Source organism: Eleutherodactylus coqui, chromosome 3 (genome assembly GCF_035609145.1).
Source record: "Eleutherodactylus coqui strain aEleCoq1 chromosome 3, aEleCoq1.hap1, whole genome shotgun sequence".
Lineage (NCBI taxonomy): Eukaryota > Metazoa > Chordata > Amphibia > Anura > Eleutherodactylidae > Eleutherodactylus > Eleutherodactylus coqui.
The window spans coordinates 45,514,700-45,541,524 of NC_089839.1; the positions used below are offsets into that span (position 1 = coordinate 45,514,700).

Consider the following 26,825-nt stretch of genomic DNA (forward strand, 5'->3'; position numbering starts at 1 on the left):
CATATTCCCTATCAGAGCATATAGACATCATAGGGTAGGGTTCCCTGCCCTGGACCTCCCTATTCTGGCACAACAATCAGTTGGACCACTTATAGTTTATGCCTTAAAATTTTGGTAGGCTCTACAATATTAACTTTCAATGCAAAAACACAATACTGTCGATATATTGGGCTAAAGTATTATGGGGAAATGATTACATTGATGCACTGGCTCAGTTATAATGCCCTTCTTTGAAACAATATGACTACGCCTATAGGTTGGGTCCATCCAAGAGCCATACAAGACAATGGCAGGTTGTCCCATTGATCTGAGCAGTGTTCCCAGAGTACAACTGCCAATAAGTTCTATCCATCCAGAAAGTTTATAACTTTACTCCTAATTTGGTCTTTTAATATCATTTTACGTAATTTTTATTAGAAGGGTTATGCGGGAACAATTTTTTTTAAAGTTGCTCATAATGTTGTAAAAAAAATAAAAGGAGTAATACTTACCTTATCCATTCCCCTACCGCTTCTGTTCCCTCGGTGTTCAGTTCCCTGCTCATCTTCACTTTTTGGCTAGAGATAATGTCTTTGACATCAGGGACATGTGACCACCACAGCTAATTACCGGTTCACTTCGGCCAGTGATAAGCTGAGGTAGTCGTATGCCCCCTTCTCAGACCCTCATTACGGCTACAGCTGGAAGAAACCACCAGCAGGAGACTTGACACTGGGGGAACAGATGAGGCAGGGGATTGGGTGAGGTGAGTATTGCACTGGCTAAGCTAATGATGTTCCCATTTTCGTTTTAGGTTGAACTCACAGGACACAGCATCTTTGACTTTACTCACCCATGTGATCATGATGAAATCAGAGAGAATTTAAGTTTGAAGTCTGGTAGGAAATCTTTCTGAACTAAGAGTATTTGTCATATTCTATATTTGTAGCACCTTCCTCGTATCATGGATATGGTCATTATTACCAGTATCCAATAGTTGTGTCCAGTAAATAAGCGGATCTATCATCCCTCTATGCTGCCTAACTTTGCTACTAGTCTTAATTTAAACCTTCTTTACTTTTTTGTGTACAGCCCCTATGCTGACCTATGTCTCCATGGTAACAGACTACAAAAATACCCTATGTTGTCTGATCCTGCAGTCCCTCTATAACTGCAGGATCAGACTACCTACTTTGTTGGTAGTCTGTTACTATGGAACAGAATTGGTCTGCATAGGAGCTTTAGGCACAAAATAAATTTTTAATTAGGACTCTTTGCCTCATTTTTCATTTTGAAAGCAATGGAATATTTTTTTTTTGCAAAGGTGGACATGGTCTTCAGTAGGGAAATGACTAGTTATTATTGGGAATTAGTGTTTCTGGTGGCGCAATGCGCCACACAGCTCTGCTACATGTGCGTCGCACACACACAGCACTGCTACATACATTGTTCATCCCATACAACAGGGATCAGAAGCAGAACAGAACTGGAGATGAAGGACCTGTGATGATGTCACCGTGATGCTCCGCCCCTGATCACATGACGCTGACACCAGTGTTCAGGACTAGTGCTGAGTGAACCGCACCAATAGAATCCTGTTTCAGGCAGGACATTACTAAAATCTCAGTTCAGGTTCATGTTGAACGGAACTTCTTGCTAAGTTTGAAACAGGATTCTACTCGTCCGGATCACTCAATGCTAAAAATGATATAAAATCAGTATCTCAACTCCTCCCACAAATACAATTCTTTCAGAAAAGACTACCTCTGAAGTCGTTTCACTAATCCGTACAGTCTTGCACTTATTTAACCTGCTCCTCTATAGCCTGAGAGAAAAAGAATTATAGAACGATCAGTCCTGATACCTTCTTGTGAGAGCATTTCCTCCTAACACATACTTTATAAAAGCTGGGTGACTGTCAATTTAACCATAACTATGTACTGTCAACCTACTTTTTTGGGTTCTTGAATGAGACCTGATTAGTTATGCAATAATACAGGAGCGGGAGGGGAATCACTGTTAGTGATGAGCGAGCATACTCGCTAAGGACAATTGCTCGAGCGAGCATTGCCCTTAGAGAGTACCTGCCCGCTCGGCAGAGAAGGTTCGGGGGCCGGCGCGGGTGACAGGTGAGTTGCGGCCATGAGCAGAGGGGAGCGGGGGGGAGAGAGGGAGAGAGAGATCTCCCCTCTGTTCCTCCCCGCTCTCCCCCGCCGCTCCCTGCCCGCTGCCGGCAGCCGAACCTTCTCTGCCGAGCAGGCAGGTGCTCGTTAAAGGCAATGCTCGATCGAGCAATTGCCCTTAGCGAGTATGCTCGCTCATCTCTAATCACTGTACAATATATAGGCAAATTTCTCTTTCCGAGCTCCCGAAGAGCCCCATAGAAGCACTAGGCATATGTCATCACATGCTGGGAGTTGCATTTGCATAACAAGAGAGAATCTGGAATGAAGTTGGGATTTGTACCCATGCATACTTCTACATAATGTGATTGTTCCCAGCAAGAGAAACCAAGTAATCTTGTAGATATGATACCTTTTATTGGCTAAACAAAAATACATGATGTTATAGCGAGCTTTCGAACCTCTCAGGATTCTGAGAGAAGAATCCTAAGAGGTTCGAAAGCTCGCATTAACATCATGTATTTTTGTTAGCCAATAAAGGTATCATATCTACAAGATTACTTGGTTCTTCTTCCTGAGAACAATCACATTTTGCTCTACTGGCTAACACGGGACCGAACTTTTTTCATTATACTTTTACATAAATGTGTTACCCTCACATGCAGCCATTATTACACATCAGTATTACGCGTATCTTTATACTTAGGTGCCGGCATTGGAAAGAAGAACAAGGATGCCAATACTGAGCGGGATTTCTTCATGAGGATGAAATGCACCGTTACCAACAGGGGCAGAACTGTCAATCTCAAGTCCGCAACATGGAAGGTAATGCTGTGAATAGGTGATGAAAGATGAATGGGAAGGTTTGGTGGATCTTGCATGATTTTCATTCTTCTATCCACCTTTTGAAGGTGCTGCACTGCACTGGTCATGTCAAGGCATACAGCTCCTACAACTCCCACAGTCTGTGTGGCTACAAGGAGCCTATGCACAACTGCCTGGTGATGATGTGCCAGCCCATACAGCACCCCTCCAACATTGACATTCCACTGGACAGTAAAACCTTCCTAAGCCGCCACAGCATGGACATGAAGTTCACCTACTGTGATGACAGGTGAGGCTTTCATAGCGGTTATCAGTTATCTTGTGCGCTTCTATGGAGATTATTGACCCAAAAAATCCCTTTTCCCACGATCACTAGTCTATCTTGCATATCTTCAGTTCGAAGAACCTCCAGAAACCTTTACATTATGACTAATTGCATGGGATGCAGTTATTTGAAGTTGTTCTTGGGGGTGTCCTATCTAAATGTTCACTTTGCCTGCCTGCGGGACTATGCGTTATCTAGTATCTATAAAAGTCAATGTGAGTCCTCCTTGGTTGTTGTGTTACTTGTGTCTATTAACTAGGGGGGAAGTCACTAGTGTAGGGATACTTAAGGTCTCGTCCACATTTGTATTTTGCCACCTGAAAAATCTGCCGTGGAAACTGCGGCATAAATCTGAGGCGGACCCTGCCGTGGATTTGCATTTTGAAATACTATGGATCCGGATACAGAATTTTTCCTGTTCAGTGGGTCAAATTCATATGCTGTCAACTGCCACAGATTCCATGGTAAGAACTGACATACCAATTTTCTCTTTCTGCAATGCATATGAACTGTTGTGTGGATTCTCAGCGAACATCATGGAATGCCGAAATCACGTGGCTTCTGCACATATATTCCGCTGTATGAACAAGGCTAAAAAGGTTTCCAGTACTTCCAAAAAGAATCGTTTTTTTTGTCCCGAAACAGCGCCACTTTTGTGCATTGGCCGTGTCGGGTATTACAGTTCAGCTTAATTCACTCCATTCAATTAACTGCAATATCAAACAGAGTCCATGGACAGGAGTCTGGGAGGCAAAAACAGAACATTTTTTAATTCTCTACAATAACATACCTGAAACTGGCCATAAACATTATATGTATAGCAGCCGAACTCGATGGTCATTAAAGTACTCGTTCACACTAGCGCTGAGCTGCACTCTTTTTCCACTGTTCTGCTTAGTCGTAGGCAAAAGCGGAAATGCCAGATCTGACACCTGACCGATCTGAACAGCAGTGGATGGAACCCATTGACTATATTAGGTTCCATCCAGCTGCCATTATGCAGTCTGACAATTTCTCAGACGAAATAGTGTTACATCCAAGTGGAGCCTCCGACACTGATATGAATGAGCCTAGTGTGACCCATGATGACAGATGTGGGGGATAGGGAGTAGTAGCTGGATTTCAGCATGCCTGATGCATTTTTTCTCAGGGAGATAAGCTTCTCCAGAGGAGTCTATGCGGCTTACTCCCCTCTTTGTATGCATGCTCATCCGATCGCAAGTGTATGGGGCAAGGGTGTTGGCAAGATAGCTGTTGCTCAAATGAGCATCCAGCAGACATCTTTGTAATGTGTATGGGCAACCTTAGAAGCAAAGCTGGCAATCCCCTTTTGGTCTTTTCTTCTTAATTATGCTACATTGCTATAAAGGATAATTTCTAAAACTGCATGAACGTTTTCACATACCTATTGATCAAATGACATTTAGAGCGATTTTCCATAATCTACCCACAATGCACTGCAGAGTCAACCATAATTCTTTAATTGTAAATCAACCACCATAAAAACACTATAAAGATATAGTAAAGTGAAACGAATGGAGCTGCCACTTCTAGACTTAAAAGGAACCCATCATCCCTTTTGAGCCCAGTAAGCTACATTATAGGGATCAAACGTGAGGAAATGGGGAGTCCGAAGAGCGGTTGTTTCATACTCACCGGGTGCCGCTTTCCAGCGCTGTGTCCCTGTGAACTTGGCACACACACCGTGTGACTCTTCTCAGATGGCTCTGTGGCATGCACCATTCATAGAGATGAATGGGAGAGTACGCTCGTACAGCCATCTGAAAAGAGTCACGCTGTGTGTGCGCGCCAACTTTGCCAATGCGGTGAGTACGTAACACCACTCCTCGGACTCCCCATTTCCTTACCTTTTGAGCCTCTTAGCCGTCAAAAAAGAAACACATCAGACTCAGCTTTACAATGTATCACAGTGGTTTATGATTTCTTGGGCTCGAAGACTTAAAGTTGGCGATTGACATGCATGTTGATCGCTACTTGTGTACATTGGTTTTACACAGGCCAAGAATGGCGGCTATATAGTTGAACGAGCGTTACTTCAATTCTTTGTCCCCATAGAGCCAACTACATATCTTCCCATTAACAGAGGAAGATGCGAGTATTTTTATGCTTACTGAAAAGTAATGATCAGCCAACGAATTAGCATTTGCTTGTTTGCCAGCTGATTGTTGTCCTTTGTACATGTCTTAACGTGTAAACATATGCTTAGGTATGATAATCGTTCAATGTAAAAATGCCTTTAGTCTAGGTACAGGCTATGTTTGACACATATGTTGGAAAAAGTTCCTGATACATATGTCTTATACACCCTGGACTTATATTAGCTGTGTCCTTTTGGTCAACACACTGTAAGTTAGTATACTTTTGATCTAATTGTATTGAAAAACATTGGGTGGAACTTATATAGACTAACGTGTCATACGTTGGTCCTAAAGGGGTTGTCCAGTTGTAAGCTGTTAATGGCTTATCCACAGGGTAGGCCGAAAACAGTAAATCAGCAAGTAGACAGCTCCTTTCCCACTGCAGTGGTGAGGCTTGGTATTACATGCAAAGTTCTCATTGAAGTGAATGAGTGCACTGGCCTGGGACCCAGGCGGTGAAGTGCACCAAATTTATTAAGAGGTGCATGCATAAATTGTAGTAAATATATGAGTCCTCTGGACATCACTTTCCTCTTGCTAAGCTCCATCCACTTTTTTTTTTTTTTAGATGTGGTGAATGACAGAAAAAAAAAAGTTGCTAATTTTTACACGAATATGGGATGTGCTAAAATTTGCTACCGGCTAAACAATCCTAAAATGCAAAAACTTAGTACATGTTGTATGTCTTTTTACATTGAAGCCAATAGCAGATGTACGCATAACTTACATATGGAGCAACTTTGGAGGCTCAAACAGTCCCATAAAATATAATGGTCAAGTGGGAAGTGAACCTAACCTACCATATATTCCGAAATAATTAGAAATCCCCATTTTATACCTCCCAAGTAAAGAATTTCTGTTTGTATGACTATTGCCATGCTTTTTATAGTTCTGTCATACTAAAGCTGCATTGGATTTGATCACGTGTTGACGCAGTGCACTGTGAGAACTCTGAGGGTTGTACTGGAATGTCTTATATATACAGTACTTAACATACTCAAGGCCCGCTCCTGATTTATGTACTGCTACAGAAATTAATCTCAAGACCAAGAAGGAGAACTGTTTATTTGTTAAACCTCTTCCAGCTCGTCTAATCCATTCAGAGGGTAGGGACCTTATGGCCCAAGTTGCAGAATTATTGTTAAGACCTTGACAATGCAGTAGATGAGTTAAGCTTGTGATTATCTTGAGTGTGCAGGTAATTATTGTGTTGGACGGATTATAATAAGTGTTGTCTTAGCTACACATCCTACAGCCTTCTAGTAACCTGAATGTTGCTGCCATTAGTACTTACTTAAAATGGATTTTGGATGTGTGTGAGCATTCCCCGATAATCTCCTTTTAAAGGTCATGTATGCCTTTTGCACCCTTTTTTTAAATTAATGTGTTTTTGGAAATGAAGACTTTTTGCAATAGGTTTTCACTAAAAATTCTGATTGGTTGGTTTCTATGCTTGTATTGTTTTCCAAGGTGCTGCAGACTGGAGGACTGAAATCATAGCAAATTCTGTCAGTCAAAGTAAACTGATGGGTTGCTTCTCAGCTCCTCTCCTAGTCTGTTCCCTTATTATAAAGGTGCATTCCCTGCCTTTCCACTGAGCTATTACAGAGGGCTGTATGACAGTGCTGGGGGATGGTGGAGGAGATCAGGAGGAAAGAGAGAAGAGAAAGCTACTATTACAGAGGGTTGTATGACAGTGCAGAGGATGGTGGAGGAGATCAGGAGGAGAAAGAGCAGAGAAAGCTACTATTACAGAGGGTTGTATGACAGTGCAGGGGATGGTGGAGGAGATCAGGAGGAGAGAGAGCAGAGAAAGCTACTATTACAAAGGGCTGCATGATAGTGGTGGGGATGGTGGAGGAGTGCAGAGAGCAGAGAAAGCTACTATTACAGAGGGCTATAATTCACTTTTGTCTAATTTTCTGCTATTATCATCAGTGAGGGGGTAGGTGATCAGCAGTGAGGGGGGAGGGTGAACTGAACTTGTGCACATCCAAAAGAAAGACGAACTGATCAGTGATAGGAACACCACCAGACAGAAGCTTGAATGTAGGAGAGCCTGCAACCCAATTATAACGCTTTCCAAATACAAGAGAAGGAAAACTCAATGCAAAAACACAGATAAGTTCATTATTTTTTTCTGCAGGGACTTAGTAAGACATGTGTGTATTAATTTTTTCACAACTAAAGGTTTCCATAGACTTTAAATTCCTGTACCTGTAATTTATTTTTTTGCAACGTATTTTCCTGTCAATTCTTACAATTTTATAAAAAGCATCCAAATGAGCAAGGAAGGCTGTAATGTAAAGCATGGGGAGGGATAGCGAAGGAACTGGAGAGATTAGGCATATTTCATTCTACTTTCAAGAATTTAGTTAAAGTAGAGTCATTGGTCATAGTTGTGTCTTGATGAAGTGAATTAAAGAGCATCAAACACTGAAGAAAATCTATACCAGTACATGTGTTGGCCAACTCCCCGATTGATATGTCAGGCACTTTTGTGTCACTTCTCTTGGTGGCAACAATAGGTCACATAAGAAATATGTCTGACGTCTATTATCTCCAACAGTGTTGCCAGTTTGGTGGGATTCGAGGTCATATATCTAAAATTTATGTAAGGCAATATAATATAGTTCCAGAGTATCAGTAGATATTAGACGCCTTCCAGTATGCCATGGAGCAAGAGTTGAAGAATTGGTATGAACTCACTCAAGGTTGTGATTATAATAAAGAATTACAAAAAGCTGTAGCCTAATTTAAAAATAATCATAACATAGTAAGTAAAAAAGCAGATAAAGGGGGTTTGTTGGTGGCTCTTTACGCCACTTCACGTTGCAATCTTGTCCATGGCATACTGGACAACATCCGAACCTATCGTAAATTGATGTATAATCCTACTCTACAGTGTCAGACTAAGTTAAAGTAGCTGTTTTTGGAGGGTCCTTTTACATGAGACGAGCTGTTGGGCAAACAATGCCCGACATTCGTCTCAGTGATGCTCGCTCCCGTGCTATTACTCGGTCCGAGAATGGCGGCTATATAGTTGAACGAGTGTTACTTCGATTCTTTATCCCCATAGAGCCAACTACATATCTTCCCATTAACAGAGGAAGATGCGAGCATTTTAATGCTTACTGAAAAGTAATGATCAGCCAACGAACCAGCATTTGCTTGTTTGCCAGCTGATCATTGCTGCCGTCATGGAGGTGGAGCAACCGGTGAACGTTTTTGTCCCCTGCCCGCCTCCAATCACTGTAAGTAGACAGTCATACAAACAAGTCTGTGAAACAATGATTGGGAATAGGAAAGCATGTCCTATGTAGGGAAGCTTATTGGACTTTGAGACTGTTGACCCGGTATGCAGAAGGTATGAACCTTAAAAGCCATCAATTAGTTGGCACAGAGAGTGGCTACAAAGAACATTTCTCTCTTTGAAGGACCCACTAGATGGACAGTATATTGATTTTAATGGGCACATTGTGGTACTTAATTTCCCCTGTGGTGGTATTGCAGGGGAATTATTTGATTACCAGGTTCCCCAGCTGATTTTGCCATAGATTATCTTGTAAAAATCTCACTATTAAGGTACCCTTCCATTAAGAAACAAGGACAACCCCTCTAAGAGAAAGTTTTAGAAGAAACCAATCTTGTGACCAGGCTGTCATTGGTTCAGATTAAGGAGTATAATATAATAACATGAATGGTTGTCTCTTGTAACCAAACAGGAGTCGTGTTTGTTGTGTTTGGTCTATCTGTCCTCAATGTGAAGTTCATCTTACCGCAGGGCTTTATCATGTGGAAAAGATATATTTTAATGAAATTTATAATTGACATGGTTACTACGCCTGTTTGTGTTTCAACAAATCTGGTGGTTTGGCACCATGTAGACATTTGATTTGCCCTAACACAGTATGTTTACTTGTTTTACTAGATTAGAAACCTCATTTCTTAAACTTTATCTGATAACAAGGCCAGAAGTTCTCTTGAAGGGGTTGTCCTGGATTAGAAGAAAGGGTCGGCTTTATTTCTGAAATATCGCCATTTTTGTCCTTGGCCTGTGTCTGGTATTACAGCTCATCCTCCTTCCCTTGACTTGGATTAGGCTGCAAATACCAGACACAACAAAAAACCCTTATGAAGTAGTTGCAAATTATTTCATATTAGAGGGGATTAAAATTCTTCCAGACTCCAAATATGGTAATCAGAATAAATCCCTGGATCAACAACCCATCTCCAGCAAGCTTGTAATCTTAATTTATAATATTGTACCACTTTTAGAAAGAAATCCTTTTTAAGATCTTTCAGTAAGTCAGGCATTATAATATTGTATGGCAAAGAGTTCATAGTCTCACTGCTCTTACAGTAAAGAATCCTTTTGTTGATGATGAAGAAAGTTTCTTTTCCCTTTCCACATAATGGATTCTACCTTGTCCTTGATTACAGATCTCGAAAAGAAAAGATTAGGGTGATCTCTGGTCACAGCAGCAAGGTATCCTATGATCAGTCAGGAACCCCTCTAATATGATTGTCCAAAGAGGAAATCCCCTTTAAAAGAAACCTGTGAAGTTGTATGTGCAATTCTATGTGTGATCAGCATGTTATAGAGCAGGAGGAGCTGAGCAGATTTATATCTAGTTTGGTTAGAAAAGACTCAGTATAACTTGTATTTTACTCATTTAATCCCTGCTCTGTCTATGCTTAGGAGTCCATTGGGCGGTCCTATCAGTGATTGACAGCTGTGCCTATATGCACAGACCTAGGGCTGAGTAGGACCATCTATTAGACTTCTAAGCAGTGTTGAGCTAACTGAAAGAGTAGACTCTTGTAGAAAGTAGACTTTTCTTTCAGGTAAAAATTTGCTAAAAGTGCGGTTCAACATGAATCCAAACCTCGGGAAGTTTGTCTCAGCTGAACCCCTTTAAAAGAAGAAGAAGAAGAAAGAAGTTGACAAAGTATAAAGAACGAAAAAGAAGAAGGAAAAAGGAGAAAAAGGAAAAAGATGAAGAAGACGGAAGAAGGAAAATAATTCCTTCTCCTTTTTTCTTCTCCTTTTCCTTCTTTTGTCTCCTTTTTCTCTACTAACTCTTCCTTAAAAACAGCTCAGGTGACCTAAAAGTATTTTATGGTGCTTTTATGGCTCTTAGACAGTGTTATACACAAGTTTTAGGAGTATTGGTAAAGTTGAGGGTCAGTTCGAACTCATTCAGAAATTTGTCGAACCAGGCAAACCAAACTTTTCAAAAGTTCACTCATCACTACTCCTAAGCAAAGCAAGAACAGGGATTACATTAAAATACAAGTTATACTGAATATCTTCCCACAAACCTATTTCTCAATCTGCTCAGCTCCTCCTGCTCTATAAGATAATGCTAGCAAATCAGATACCATGTTTACCATGATAGGTTTCCTTTAGGATATAACTCTCCCTCACATATATATCATGCAACCATTCTGTTCTTTGAACCATTAGCCAGTAAAATTACTTTAACCAACTCAATAGAAAACAATGGTATTATGAGGTGATGCAAGAATTCTCCAGGATGGTCAATATATATGGAGAAATAAAATCATATACCCCAACGTATTGACCACAGTATATCCCAGCGCTATTCACATGTGATCTTTACATTAGTCCTCTCTAATGGGTAATAATACTGAAAGGAATGTGTGATCAGAAAATGGCCCATTGTATAAATCAAGTTCTTATTTTAAACATATTCTTGAAATTTGTTATTTTGTTTATTTCTGTTGTCACAAACTAGATTTTAAAAAGATCCTAAAATCCTGCAGGTCTCACACTGACAACTAAGCCTACTAATAATCTGACACTTCCTGTTCTGTAGTGAAAACTTTTCAGCTGTTATCTCATTATCATCACAGGCAGGATTACAATGAAAGTTGACACCTATATATAGATAACACAGGATCCACCATTCACAATAGGTGTAGGTCTCAGCTCACCTCCTACTCCTCCCTGCACAATGACCTCTACAAATACCTCAGACCATGCCCACATCACTCATCCATAAAAGTCATTGGGTCAGCTCCTAGCCGTTGTGTGAATAGCCCATGGGTTCTGCTGCAAAGCATATCTCTCAATGCAATTCAGGCAAGATGGCCGCACCCATATTCATGTAAAAAAATGGAATTAAAAAACATACAATCAGAGAATAAAAATGATTTAGAAAAACGGAATCTGATTTTAATTAGTAATATACGTATCTTTGATACATTTCGTTTAAATGAAAAGCATACCGTCTTACGATTCATGCTGAATTTCTAATTATGTCAGCGCCAATCACATGACCAGCATACTAAACTTTTTTAGTTTTTTATTTTCCATTTGAAGAATTACTGAATTGGTTGGATACCATCCAGAAGAGCTGCTTGGGCGCTCGGCATATGAGTTTTATCATGCCTTGGATTCAGAAAGTATGACGAAAAGCCACCAGAATTGTAAGTATTAAGCAAGATGTTCTGTGATGTCTTATGTGGGTACAAGTTGTGAAAAACACAACAGATGAGTTGGAAGATTTATGAATATGCAGATAGCTTTATTACCAGTAATATTCTTATGTAGAGGTCATCTTTTCTTTAGCCAGTTGGCTCATGCCCCTTCCTGTTTCTTTCAAATCTATCATCATATAATAAGATTATATTATAAGAGAAGACCTACTTCATGCATGCAATAAACATTCCCCTTACTAATGATATAGAGGGGGCATGAAGACAGTCAAATACACTCTCCTACCAAAAGTATTTGGACACACCTATCAGTAGACTTGATTGTGTCCCAATAGTATGTCACGTATCCTAAACCATGCTACATAAGATGAAGACCCTTGGAGGTGTCGGCCATAGTTTATGATGGGAACAGCATAATATTGGATCTACCAGTTATGCCGTTGCACACAAGCCGTCCATCAGGACGTACAATGCATCAGTCCATCTACGATGGTGTAAGGAGCATCGTCATTGGGCAGTTGAACAATGGAAGAAAATTCTGTGTAGTGACAAATCATGCTACTTCATCTTCAGATCAGATGAAAGTACCTGGGTGTGGAGGAGGTCTGGGGAACACCTTCTTTCTGAGTGTGTTGTGCCAACAGGTAAGTACGTTGGAGGCTCCGTTATGGTCTGGGGATGTGTTACGTGGCATGGTCCCGGTCCGTTCGTTGTATTGACAAGAAGAATTATGAACACGGAGGTATACCCTGACCTTCTAGACAATAATGTGCTGCCGACAATGTGGTAATATTCTGGGAATGGTTGGCAATACTCCCAACAAGACAACGCATCCTGTCAGAAATACAACACTGTTTTATGTTGGTTTGAGGATATGGATGTTCCACGATTGGACGGGCTGCACAGCGTCCCGACCCAAACCCTACTGAACGTCTTTTGCATGAACTGGAACACCAGGTTGGGAAATATGAACTGCTTCCATCTGCTTTGAGAAAACTCGCCAAATGTTTGCAGGTTCAATGGAGGGAAATTCCAGCTGAAGTGTATCAGATGTCAGTTGAAAGTATGTCACAAAGAGTATCCAATGTCATTAGGGCCAAAGAAGCCCCACTTAGTATTAACATATGGAAAAAATGCTACATTTGATTCTTTCTCAGGTGTCCAATTTCTTTGGTAAGATCATGTATTCTATGGTGTCAATCATAAATATTCAGAGAACCTTTGTTAGCAGCTTTCCTATATAACAGATCTGTTTGACTTCCAAAATGGTAATAATTAAATGAGTTCTCCACTGCAAGCAATAACTTCTTTTTAGAAGGGGCCCTTGACAAGAAGTTGATCTTAAAGACCCCTCCTGCTGGGACCACTAGCGATCAGCTGTAATCTGGTAGGAAGCCTGGCAGTAATTCCCCTGCTGTGCCACCACAGGGGAAACTAGCATTCGAATCAATGAGTTGTCTTTGTAATGAAGGATGGGTCAGGGCCTGCAGAATAAGAGTCACTCTTTATAACTGCTCTTCGCTCAAGTCAGTAGATGAAGATGCTGAAAAAAGGACCCTCACTATTAACCCAGAATACTGTAGAAGAGTGAAAATGGATTTTCTAAACTGGACGACCCTGGAATGTCCAGATTGTTTACTTAAAGGGGTGGTCTCGCGAAACCAAGTGGGGTTATACACTTCCGTATGGCCATATTAATGCACTTTGTAATGTACATTGTGCATTAAATATGAGCCATACAGAAGTTATTCCACTTACCTGCTCCGTTGCTAGCGTCCTCGTCTCCATGGTTCCGTCTAAATTCGCCGGCAGCTTGCTTTTTTAGACGCGCTTGCGCAGTCCGGTCTTCTCCATTCAGCACGAGCCGCTTCAGTGTGCTCCCCGCTACAGCTCTTCTGCGCATGCGCAGACGAGCTGTCACTGCTCGGGAGCGCGCTGAAGCGGCCATTCTGCACCATCCTCTGTTAGAGGAAGGTGCAGAAACTGGAGCTGCCCAGCGGAGAAGCCCAGCCCAGCCCAGCAGCCCCGAGAAGCGTCCCAGGCAAGTGATGGGTCGGGGGGGGGGGGGCTGCCGCTGCGCCGGGGGGGGGGCTGCCGCTGCGCCGGGGGGGGGGCTGCCGCTGCGCCGGGGGGGCTGTCGCTGCGCCGGGGGGGGGCTGTCGCTGCGCCGGGGGGGCTGTCGCTAGGCCGAGGGGGGCTGCCGCTGTGATGGGGGGGCTGTCGCTAGGCCGGGGGGGGCTGCCGCTGCGCCGGGGGGGCTGTCGCTAGGCCGGGGGGGGCTGCCGCTGTGATGGGGGGGCTGTCGCTAGGCCGGGGGGGGCTGCCGCTGCGCCGGGGGGGCTGTCGCTAGGCCGGGGGGGGCTGCCGCTAGGCCGGGGGAACTAGCGCTGGGCTCCGGAACCTAGCGCTGGGCTCCGGAACCTAGCGCTGGGCTCCGGGGCCTTCACCTGGGCTGAGGGTCTAGCGCTGGGGAGCCGGGGGCTAGCGCCGGTTACCTGCTGTCTGGTCGGCGGCTGCGGGGCGTCTGGTCGGCGGCTGCGATGCGTCCGGTTGCCATGGAGACACAGCTGGCGGCGTCTCGGGAGCGCGCACGTCGGGCTGCAGCGAGCGACGGGGAAAGAGCCGGCGGCCATCTTGAGGAAACTTTTATAAGTTGCTGAAACGCTGGAACGGTAAGTACGAACCAGCTAGAAATGTCATTTACAGGGGGGCTTTGTAATGTATGTTTAATGGGGGGGACTGGGCAAAAAAAAAAATTAACTGCTTCCTCGAGACATCTCCTTTAAAGGAGTTCTCCACCAATACCTGTGAGAAACCAGTCCTAGAATGTAACTAGGTTGAAAGCAGCTCTAGACCAAAGAGGCAGGAGGCCAACCCTACACTGTTGTTCATTCTTGTCAGGCTTATTGCCAATTAGCCTGACCGGAACCATCAGCCTGGTCTTAGGCTCCACCCCTCATCTGCAACCCAGCTCTTTTTCCGCTCCAGTTTACAGATGCATTCAACCTATCCTAGTTACATTTTAAGACTACTGTCTCATACCTGGAGAACCTCTTTAAAAGAGTTGACTGGTTCAGAAAATCTAATTCCAAATAGACAATTATATAATTATGAGCCAGACTGGAGAGTACCTCTCATTTTGTATGCCTGTGCAATACATGAGAAAATAGTTTTAAATCGAAGGCTGTAGTACATAATTTCTCCTGTGGAGGCACTGCAGAGAAATTACTGCCAGGTTCTTCAATAGATTACAGTTCATCGCCGGCTGTCCAGTAGATTGGCCTTCTAACAAAGCAGAATTGACCAAAGTAGTCAACTTCTTGATGGTAGAAGTTGGCAGCCCAACGTTGACCTATTCAAGGTTGTGGCCTGACAAATGTAATGTATACAGACCCGAGTATCAATATTGTGAGTATAAGCTGGCCACGGTAATTAGTCAATGGAGACTGAAGTCATCACACTTCACTTCATTTACACAATGTTGTAATGTTTCACATTGAGGTGAGGTTATTGTCCCGAAGAGCCCCAGCAATGTGTTATTGAAGTGTAGACTTCTAACGTCTAAATCCTTAATTGGGCTGAGATCATTTGGAAGTTAAGTACTTAATTTGGCAGCGGATGCAGTACATAGTGTTTCTTGTGTGCATGAGACAATGTTTAATTTATCTTTTATTATTGCTATAGTGTGCGCAATGCTAAACATTTACTTTGCTAAACGATTGGAAATCATTCCTGACAAAGACGCCTTAATTTGTGGTTTTACACATAATATCTTATGCTGTTTGTTATGTGATTTGTAGGTTATGGAGCTAGACACAAATAGATTTATCAGATGGGACGGCACAAATGGGCGGAAATTCTGGAATGAAAAGGGTTCTGTTATAACCAATAAAAAATCAAAAATGTTCAAAAAGTTTATGGAAGTTTCCAACATGCACAGCTGTTATATATAGGATCATGTGACCTATGTATTAAACCCCCTACATATACTGGATATAGATAAGTCCAGCTCACAAACTAAATCCAAGTGTCAAAATGACAAAATGAGAAACTTGACAAACTATAGAAAGGCCAGCGCATCCAAGGCCTGGAAAAGTTTAACATAAAAAAATCTAATTCCCCCAAAATAAAAAAAATCTCAAACAGCAACCAAAAACTTTTATAACACATTTCTGGCGCTATCACGTCAGATTTCACGTTGTAGTTGCTCTTTGAGATATTTTTTAATTTTAGAGGAACACATTTTTCCTATGGCCTTTCTACCGCTTGTCATTAAATCCCATACAACAATTATAGAACCAAAAAGTCACAAAGTGTCAAAATTGTGACTTTTTGGGAATTTACGCGAGGCCTTGATGCTTTAAAAAAGAGTTTTAAGGGGCGTAGCTACTTGCAAACCAATCAAACTTACTATAATTCATGCCAGAAACTACCATAAGTTATAGGTGGAATCTATGCCAGCTCCTAGCTGGTATTGGCTTTGCTCTGGCACATGCAGGTACCGCCAGATGCAACTAATGTACTTAGAGGCTTACACCTCTTGATATATTTGTTGCACTTACACTGGACTATTATATGAAACTTTGCTCTAAGTAAATATGCCCTGTTGCTGTTCCAGTACAATGGCAAAATATTACTCCGTTTCATCCCATGCTTATGCTAAGGATGTGGACAAGTGGCGGGGATATGCTGACGGTTCAGCTGCCTCATCAGAATGAGGTTGCCTGCAACCAAATGCTGCAGGCCAGTAGGGCAGCCATCCTTCAGGAAATAGGGCCATGGAGGGAGAAGCATAGCATGTCAATGGCAAGATGTCATTCCCCCTTGCACACTCACCCTCTGTCAGTGCATGGGGGTATATTATTATTTGTGGTGCAAAACCTGTGGGCTTTGGGGATCTTACCAATATAGGTACTTGTTAGTCTGGGGGCCCACTGGGGAAATCACTGGCTCACTGGTGGGACCATCTGAACCAAGTAGAGGTTACCTTGATTGTGACCTTCGCTAGCTTATGTATAAATGCCCTGCAAAGTCAGCCCATCCTAGTAGGTAAGCCCAAAACGAGAAGTGCAAAATTATCTCTATCATGCTTTTAGCTTAGGTGCCTGTCCACGGGCGTGATTTCACCGTCTAAAGCTTCCCATAGCATTGCTATGGAAAGCGCCGCCCCCCTGTCCACGAGCAGAAAATCATTGCGATTCTCCGCTCGCGGCGGGCAATTCGCAGCATGCTGCAAGTTGCCCTAATTCTCCACGGTCAGCCTATCTATTAGATTAGGCTGACCGGCAGAGATTCGTCTGCGACTCCTGCTCTCGGGCGGCGGCTCCCTCGGTGGAGATACACCGCGGGATACCGCAATGCCCGTCGACAGGGGGCCTAAAATTGCATTCAAGATGGCTGAATAATGTCATAGATACAACCACTGATCAAATACATACTATAAATTATTAAAATACCCTCCGGTAATCCTATCAAAATGAATGGAGCAGCAGCTTGCATGCGAGTCCATTGCTCCATTCATGCAGGAACCGTTGGGACTGCCATTCTTGGGATTGGTGAGGTTCTATGTTGTCGAAAACCCCACAAATCATAAAGTTATTGCCTATCCTGTGGATAACTTTCTATCTTGGCACAACCCCTTTGTCTTTTCATCGGTGCTTCATTTTTATTTGACTTCCTGGTGACTTTTTGTACCTTTGGTCCATCTGTTGATGCTACTAAATGTGCTTCTAAATAAAACTATTGCTCTAATTAATGTTTCTCCTGTTGTAATTCGATTTCTAGTGTGCACAAAAGGTCAAGTGGTCAGTGGTCAGTACAGGATGCTCGCCAAGCATGGTGGCTACGTCTGGGTGGAGAGCCATGGCACGGTCATCTACAACACACGTAACTCTCAGCCACAGTGCATTGTCAGTGTGAACTACGTTCTGAGGTGAGAGGGACAAATGTAACTTTTTGATGGCATCTTATGGCGTATGTAGGGTCAGTGTGATGGATCTACCATAGGGTTGTGTCTCCACAGTGGATTGTTTTTTGGAAACAAGCAATTGTTGTCATCAACTGCTGCTTATTACTGTTTGTTCTCTCGCCTGTTTTCAGTAAACTTGGTGCCACCCAATTAATCATGTGAAGTACACGCAAAGGGGATTAAAGGGACCTTTCACATGGGACAGAATTGTTTCACAACACCTAGCAGAAGTTGCTGTTGTGGAAACCTGTATCAAAATCCGCATGGCTAAATGTAGAGATATATACAGAATTGCGAGCAGAATTAGGGCATTTTCAACTCCACATCAAAATCTGCATTTTCGCTTTTTTACTCATACTTGCGGATATGAATTGCGTATGCTGCGAGCAGAAGAAAACCTGTGAGCAGGTTGGTCCCACCCTGTGGGTTGAGTGGAGTAGTGCTGCCCTGAATTGTATTACGTGAGCAGAAGAAAAATCGCCAGGAGTGTCTTTTTTCTAGTCAGTTCCGGTGATCAATAAAACATCCAACCATCACTATTTCGCGGTAGGGGAATATCAAAATAATTGAATTAAAAATGCTAAAAATTCTATATTTAGGCCTTTTATGTGGCACCATTAAGTGGTAAAGTTGACAAGATCTAGTAAAAGTAGAGTGTTTAGAGCCTCAGCTGAGGCATATACTATTCCCGTGAATTCTCTACATTGGTGGTGGAATTGGCGCAGTAGAAATCTTAACACTATGAGAGTTTTCAAAATGAAACGTAAAAAAAGTTCAACTTACCTAAAGGGGTTATCTAGGGCAGTGTTCCCCAACTCCAGTCCTCAGGGACCGCCAACAGGTCATGTTTTCAGGATGTCCTCAGTATTGCACAGGTGATGTAATTATTGTCAGTGCCTCAGTCATTGCCACAGGTGCTCTTACTATAGGAGATCCTGAAAACATGACCTGTTGGTGGTCCCTGAGGACTGGAGTTCGGGACCCCTGATCTAGGGACATAGTATTCTGTAACCCCTCGCTCGGCTTGCAGTAACCTAATACCAGATTACATACCCTGCCATGCTTCCCCGGCTGCTGCCGTCTCTGCTGGTCTTCACTACTGGTTGCAGGGAGCTGGCCATGACATCCTGACAAAAAGGCCATGTGACTGCTGCAGCCAATCACCAACTCCCTTCAGCCGATGAATAGCTGCAGTGTTCATGTGACCCAATGTCAGGTCATCAGCACTCCTCTTCCCGGAATGACGTTCAGTAGGGACCGAAAAGCCGTCAAGATGGTCAGCAGTAAGCGAGTGCGGAAGGGTGAGTATGTAATCTGTTATTTTAATACTGCAAGATGATAGCGGTTGTACAGAATATTATGTCCCCTTTAATAGTGACTTTATCATCAATAAATTGTATATTTATATAAGTATTGATAAAACCATGTCCCAGGATGCCTTCTCAACACATCACACAGATCTGATCTAGTCCCATTGGCCTATCAGAAGATATCATTATATCCACTAATCCAAACTCTGAGCGGGTTACTAGAGAGCAGCTCAGCTCCATAGAACTGAATGGGGCTAAATAGAACTTTGGTGTTGGTTTTGGAAGAAAGTAGCCCTATTTTTCTAACTCTGTACAAACCCTTTAACTTGCTGTCTTCAAGCTAATCTTCACAAGCCAGATGGAATGAATCACAATGAACATAAAATTACAGATTTTTACTAAAATAGTTATTTGTGTGAGATTTCCGCCAGTAAAAAAAAAATGGTGTTTGTAAGAAAATTAAATTTATTGCCCTTGTTATTTCATTTGCTTTTTCATCCTTTCCCCACAGTGAGATTGAGAAAAACAATGTTCTTTTCTCTATGGACCAAACAGAGTCTTTGTTCAAACCGCATCAGATGACCATGAACTCCATCTTTAGCGTCTCTGATAAGACGAGTGACTTCTTGTTTGCCAAGTTGAAGGAGGAGCCAGAAGAGCTGGCACAACTCGCCCCCACCCCAGGAGATGAGATTATCTCCTTGGACTTTGGTAAGTTCTGTCCTCATTTTTAAATCATAAGACTAGATTGGCGCTATTACACTGCTTCTTTGTTGCAGTAACAAAAACACGTGCCTCAGCACTCGCACACATTAATATCTGAAGAAAATGTCATAACTGTTGTTTATATTAACAACATAAAAATGCAAGATTCTTAGCTCATATTTTCATCAAAGCATGTGGGCCCATCCGCCATGTCTAGGCAAAACCACATGCTTTAATCAAAATATGAACTAAGAAACTTGCATTTTATATAGGATTATTCTGACTACCATTATGGAGTCGGGAAGGAATTTGTTCCCCCAAAAGGGCTAATCGACTTCTGCCTCATTGTTTTTTTTGCCTTCCTCTGGATCAACAAGGGGGGTGGAAACAGGCTGAACTAGATGGACGTTGTCTCCCTTCAGTCTAACATACTATGTTACTATGTATAAACAGTTGTGCAATTTTATTCAGATACTAACTAAGCATCAAGGCTGAGGCAAGTGTTTCTGTTACTGTATTTGTTGCAGCCATAGCTCTAAGAGATCGGTATTACTGAGGCATAGGGCATTATTTAATTACAATTACTATTAAAATTTAAAGGGGTTGTCCGGGTGTGAGATGATTTTTTAAAAACTAGATCCAACCTGTTAAAATAATAAAAGAAGCAATACTTACCTGTCCTCTTCCTCAGCGATCCAGTGCTGCTGCCCCATGGTCCTCACGGTCTTTGTTTAGGAATGGCTACCACCTGACCACTGCAGCTAATCAGTGATGCCAAGAAAAAGGCATGTGACCACCATGGCCTCTGATTAGCTGCCTCTGATTTTGTAACCAAAGACTGGGAGGGCTGCAGTGATGGATCACTGGAGGAGAGGATGGGTAAGTACTGTTACTCTCATTATTTTAACTGATAGGGATCAAGTTTGTTTTTTTTAATCATACCCAGACAATCCCTTCAATCGTTTAAACATACTTTACTATATAGAGAGATGAGAAACACCTTAACATTGCGTTAATAGTATTTTATACTTCTGCAGGTGCTCCAACATACGAGGAACCATCAACTTATAAAACTAGTGCTGCCCAGACCAGCCCAAGCAAATGGCCACTGGAAGTCAAGAGCCACAATTCCCAAAATGAGATTATTAATCTTCCGTCCTTCACAGCTCCTCAGGTGGCTCCAGGAAACAGTACTCCAAGTGCAAGCAGTAACAGTAGTTGTTCTACGGTAAGAGATAGCTGATCGTATAGAACCATAGAATGGTAGAGTTGGAAGGGAGCTCCAGGGTCATTGGGAACATCGTGTGTTCTTTTAGCTGTGGAGTATCTTCTCAAACATTAAACTTTCTGAACCCTCCTCCCATGCAGTAGCTGTTAAAGGTAAAGGGTTTTTTTTCGAAGAAGACAAGCCCAGTTCACATGCTTTATTAGGGCATATGAATGCCATAAAGTGAGGTCCAACTGGGGGACCTCATCTACTATCTAGAATGAAGATACGCTCTATAAGAGTGACTTTCGTTTTAGCAGAGTTGCGCAGTACTTGTATTACAGGATAACTGTTAATCAGAATGGCCCTCATAATATACTACAATTCTCCTTGCAACAGCCATTGCAGAAGGATTGCCTGCCTGGCCGCGGTTCCCTCTGGCAAAATCATCTCTTTGCCGGAGTTGAACCTGGGTTGATTGGCTGATCACATCAGGTGCTGTATTCTGAAAGCAGTGTTTGTGATGGGACAACCCCTTCTGTTCAGATAGTTATCAGTCTCCTAAATGGGTAACAAATGTTGGGTGACAACCACTAATGATGGAGGTAGGAGAATGAGTTATTGGTCTTTATGATGAACCTGTGACCCTGTGACAGAGTTATGACAGTGGCAGCTGTTACATAGTTGCTACCTTCTGTGCTCAGGTTCAAGAGGAAGAAGAGGTCAGAAGCATAACTGACTTATATGGGTAGAAACATAGAACACAGTGCTAAATTCAGAATTCTACATATAGATAGTCTTGACTTTTGAGTAAGGATGTACTTTTTGTATATTCTTGCTTAGTATGCAGGTCGTCTGCAGGGAAACCTAGGGTAGCAGCTATTCCATATGTTGCATTGTTTACTATTCATTGACATTAGGCGGAGTTATGAGGTCCAATGTCCAACTATGGTTCGATGAGCCACCATCTAGAGCCTAATAGCAAGTAATTGGATCCAAACTCTGTTCCAAGCAAGGCTGTCTCCTGAACATTTGGGCTTATTTTGTGCTGAACCCTGGGCCTACTGGAGGATCCTCTGGTGGGCCAATCTGACCCAACTAAGGTCCAAATGGAGAACTCTCTGAAAGTGAACAATCCCTTTAGGTTTGTGTATACTGTAAATGTGATGTTTTTAAAACATCTCAAGCTGCTTGATCTCCATGAAGATATTTTCCTATATAAGACAGCTTGAGTTTACCTACAGAAGACCCGATGGACAATGTGCCAAGAGTCTGTTATGTTGTCTCCAAAACACTGTCAGAAAAGCATATATCAAAATTTACTACTGACACATTCTGGGAAGGTTGCCCAAAACACATACCTGACTCCAAAGGTTTACTCTATAGTCTTTGGTTATTTCACTTGTAACTAAATGGATCAAGGTTAATAGGTTAACATCACAATTGGCAGGAGAGGTGTCCTTGCAAATGTACCTGTGACTATGCCATGGACTCTGTGTTCTTCAGTTTCCACCTCCGTTTTGATCAAACAGGACACCTGCCAACCATGAGGACAGTTTATTGTTGTCATTTTTAAGTATTTCTCATGGCTTTGTTTCAGCAAAAATGTAGATCCATTAACAATATTTACGTAGGATCTGTGGTTCAGCGCCTGACTAGAACATTTTACAATGGGCAACTAGCAACTCCCAAATATTTCACAGTTTACATACAGAATTAATCTACATAACACACTTGCAAATATATTGCATGGCTTACCGTTCAGCAGGCTTTAGAGCTGAAACCACCCAGTATTCATTGTCATTTTCAAAATCTCAAAGCAAAACTGCATGGTTTTGCAGTGATTTTGTGGTGAAACCATGATTTGACTGGGAGATGTGAACTCAACCTAAAGAACTTGTTGATTAGAATTGTAGACTTAAAGGGGTTCTACCAGAATCATAAGTTATCCCCTATCCACAAGAGAGAGGATAACTTGCTGATCGGTAGGGATATCACCGCTGATACCCCCCTTGTAGTGGGGAGGAGACTGAATAGAGCACAGGTCACACAAGTATGCTGCCGCTCCATTCATTTTTAGTGGGACTGCCAGAGATAGCTGGGAGGCACGTGGTCGTGAATTTCCGTCAGCGCCATCCTGTAGTGACAGGTAGATGGGGACAGGGGAGCGCCGTTCTCGGGATCGGTGGGGGGCACAGTGGTGAGACCCCCGCTGATCAGCAAGTTATTCCCTATCCAGTGGATTGGGGATAACTTGTGATTGTGGTATTTTACATTGAGGACAAACATTGCATGACGGGTGATGGGACTACTTTAGGCTTCGTTCACATTGGCATCATTGCTTCAGTCCCTAATGAAGACATGATGTCTATCCTAATGCATACAGTTGACTTATAATGGAGTCCATTAGGTTTCTGTCCTAGTTCCAAGATTTTTGACACCAAGAACAGCGCTGTCCATTGTTTTTACCAGAACCCGTGATGGATAGGAAAAAAATGGTTGTGTGAACAAAGCCTAAGGTGATATATTAGTGATATTTTACTAATGTACTTGTGCAATGACACTATGAAGCATCCACTGATCATTATCTTCTCCTTATCACAGCCAAGCAGTCCAGGAGAATACTACACTTCCCTAGAAGATGGTCTCAAGATCGAGCTGATCGAAAAGCTATTTGCTATGGATACAGAGGCAAAGAATAAATGCAGTACTAACGAGGTATGTTGATTATACCAAGGAATTTTTGCTTCTAGCAATAACGAGCAGTTCATTGCCCATACTTGGAAGAAAACAAGCTGGCAAAGTGTGGCAGTGCTCGTTATCTGCTAATCATGTCACAAGTACACTATGTGCTTTATTAAGGTGTAGGTAGCCATGGCTGTCGGCGCTGGAGGCTGTGTCATAGCTATAGCGGGTGCAGACGCAACTGGACCGCTCCTCCTAGAGTAGAATAGTAGCAGTACATATGAATACACGCTAGCTGCATATTGATATAATATATGTTATCTCACTGTATATATACTTGATCCCAGAGTCGTAACTTGAAACTCTAATGCAAAATATTGAACAGTGCCCCCACCTACTATGTGCAGTATATAATTATGATGTCTTCTTATGCAGCAAAGGGGCTTTGGGCCCCCAGGCTCCAGGAGCTGGTACATCACTTGATCCTGTTACAATCTAATAGTTTGTAATTAAATTTTTGCAGTGCACCTCAAGAGAATAGATATGCAGGCTGTAGTGCTAGCAGTCACATTTGGCCTCTGTTGCCTAAAGGTCTCCCTGCTGTATAAGAATACACCAGTATTATGGGCCGTGTTGAGTGAAATAGAATAGGCGAACCCTGTTTCGGGTCAGACTTTGCTAAAAGTTTAGTTTGGAGCGAGTTCGAACCTCAGGCAGTTAGTCTTAGTTGAACCCACTAATATCCTCCTCCCCCTCTCTTCTTTCTACTCCTCCTTTCTTCTTTCCCTTTCTCCTCTTATTGGTGAAGTTTCGCTTTAGACTGAACCAAACTTTTTGACAAGATTTGGTAAACTGGTCGAACCAAACTTTTAAATAGTTTGATCATCGCTAGTTATGGGATGCTGATACAAATTTTGCAATTGGCCTAGGATCTTCAAGTTGAGTGGGTCTTCTAGCTTATTCTCCTCCATGGCTCCATTCATTAGATGCTGAGCTCACATTTCCCATGAATTCCTGCTGGTTCAGTTACTTAACAGAGCAATGCTCTGAATATATGCATGTTGGGAGATGTAGTTGTCTCTGCAAACACTATAGAATATGTATTGAGCACCATATTATAAAACTCAACTAAGCTTTTTAGTTGGTCTGCACAGGTTAACTCATTCCAGGTAGGACCGTGTACTGTAGCTCTGGCCTAGAATATAGATTTAAAGGCCAAAGCGAGCCTAAAGATTACATACACTCCATCAGCAGAAAACATGTATTTGTTGCAATCACATAATCAAGGCTTTTTATCCTTTTTCCACAGAATGACTTTAACGACTTGGATCTTGAAACCCTCGCTCCTTACATTCCCATGGATGGTGAAGATTTCGAGTTGAATCCCATCTGTCAAGATGAGTGTCCCCTCAGTGACAATGCACAAGCCCCCCAGCAGAATCTGGGTAGCATGAATGCACTATTCCAGACCGCTGCTCCTCCTTCACAGAACCAGTTCCTGCATCAGAACTTTTGTCAATCTATGGCAGCTAAAAGTAGTAATCCCAACCGGGATGCTCTGCCCAATGGGCTATTTAATGGTGAGAGAAAATCGCCACCGTTATCAGCGTATCAAACTGGTGCTAGTACACCATTGTCTTCAATGGGTGGGCGGCCTAACGTCCAATGGCCTCCAGATCCACCAGTCAGTTATATGCACCCGAAGTGGAGATTGATGGATCAGTACAATGAAAATCCGCCCAATTCAGCTTCAGGACGTCCAATGCAGTTACACAGCATGCCATTATATAAGCAAAGGTGAGAAGAGAGTAAAGGACTCTATCTATTGTTGTTCATGTATGTGTTCGCTCAGTCACATGACTCTAAGGGCTTCTTTACCGCATTTGCGCATGTTTTTGTGCCTGTAAAAAATGCCCGTGCAAAACAGAATAGAAACCATTGATTTCAATGGGTTCGTCTTCATGAGTGTGCTCTATTTTTCTGCGTAGCACAGGTCTCCATAGAAGTCTATGGGAGGTGCACAAATACTCAAGGGGATCTGTGAAACACTGTGCAAAACTGCAAATAAAAAAAACCTATCTGGACCTCATTAGGCTAAATAGTCTATGGAAGGGTGTGTCGTGCGCGTCTGAACTGGCCCTGTGTGCGCGGAAACTACTGTACTTTTAGGACATATTTATGGGCGATTCTTTTTTTTTTTTTTTTTTTTTTTTTAATACACCTAATGGGAAAATATTCCTGTCTTATTAAGATATACCATAACATTATGGTGTTTTTGTGTATAACAGAATGAGTATACAGAGCCTTGTGTGGTACAGAGTGCTAAGGCAGCAGATATGCAGTCCTAAGCTCTCGCTCACGACCTGAAGGTTGTCGATAAAATGAGTACCCAGCTTGATGGGGGTTAATAAATAAATTCCTTTTTTTTTTTTTTTAAATTAATTTATTTATTTTTAGTATTTATAAGCTGATACATTAAACACAACTTATCAATGTAAGGCTGCTTTCACATCTGCGTTACGCCCAATGTCCATGGTACGCATGGATTCTGAGTGCGGAATCCCGCACAGAATCTGTGTGTGCCTGCGGCCATGGGAGATTTTTTCATCTCTCCGGATCCAGCATGGGTCTCCTCCTTTCTTCGGCACAGCGGATGCGTCCCAGAGCGGCGGTTGATGCACCCAGTGCACGCGCAGTGCTTTCTTTGTTTAAATCTCCTGCTTTCCCGCGGATCTGCAGCACGTCCACAGTGACAGCTGGAGGTGTGCCGCAGATCAGACGGCTTCCATTGACTTCAACGGAAGCCATCCCTGTGGGATCCGTCGGAAAACGGAGCATGCTGCAATTTCTTTCCACACGTGCGATCCGCACGCCAGGAAAAAATTACATCCGCATGCTTTTTAGCTGCTTTGAGGACGCTAATATATTCCTATGGGCGGCTTCATTTACGGATCTCCCGTGTGGGTACCGCAAATCAAATCCGCCCGTGCACATTGGGCCTTAGGGTCATTTTAGGGTTTCCATCTCTCTGCTCTGTTTTTGGAAGAGAGAAACTGAAATAAAACTGAATCTAT

General features: G+C 42.5%; 1 protein-coding gene across 3 annotated transcripts in view; it reads left to right on the forward strand.

Annotated features, from left to right (window-relative positions):
• Nucleotides 1-26,825, forward strand: part of EPAS1 (endothelial PAS domain protein 1) — a 122,747-nt gene that overhangs the window by 80,056 nt on the left and 15,866 nt on the right. For all 3 annotated transcript variants that reach the window (XM_066595549.1, XM_066595551.1, XM_066595550.1), the window contains exons 4-12: nt 794-878; nt 2,809-2,927; nt 3,014-3,216; nt 11,761-11,867; nt 17,661-17,808; nt 19,666-19,865; nt 20,897-21,087; nt 23,671-23,784; nt 25,061-25,548. In XM_066595549.1, coding sequence (XP_066451646.1) covers nt 794-878; nt 2,809-2,927; nt 3,014-3,216; nt 11,761-11,867; nt 17,661-17,808; nt 19,666-19,865; nt 20,897-21,087; nt 23,671-23,784; nt 25,061-25,548 — 1,655 coding nt within the window. The remainder of the gene's footprint in view (nt 1-793; nt 879-2,808; nt 2,928-3,013; nt 3,217-11,760; nt 11,868-17,660; nt 17,809-19,665; nt 19,866-20,896; nt 21,088-23,670; nt 23,785-25,060; nt 25,549-26,825) is intronic.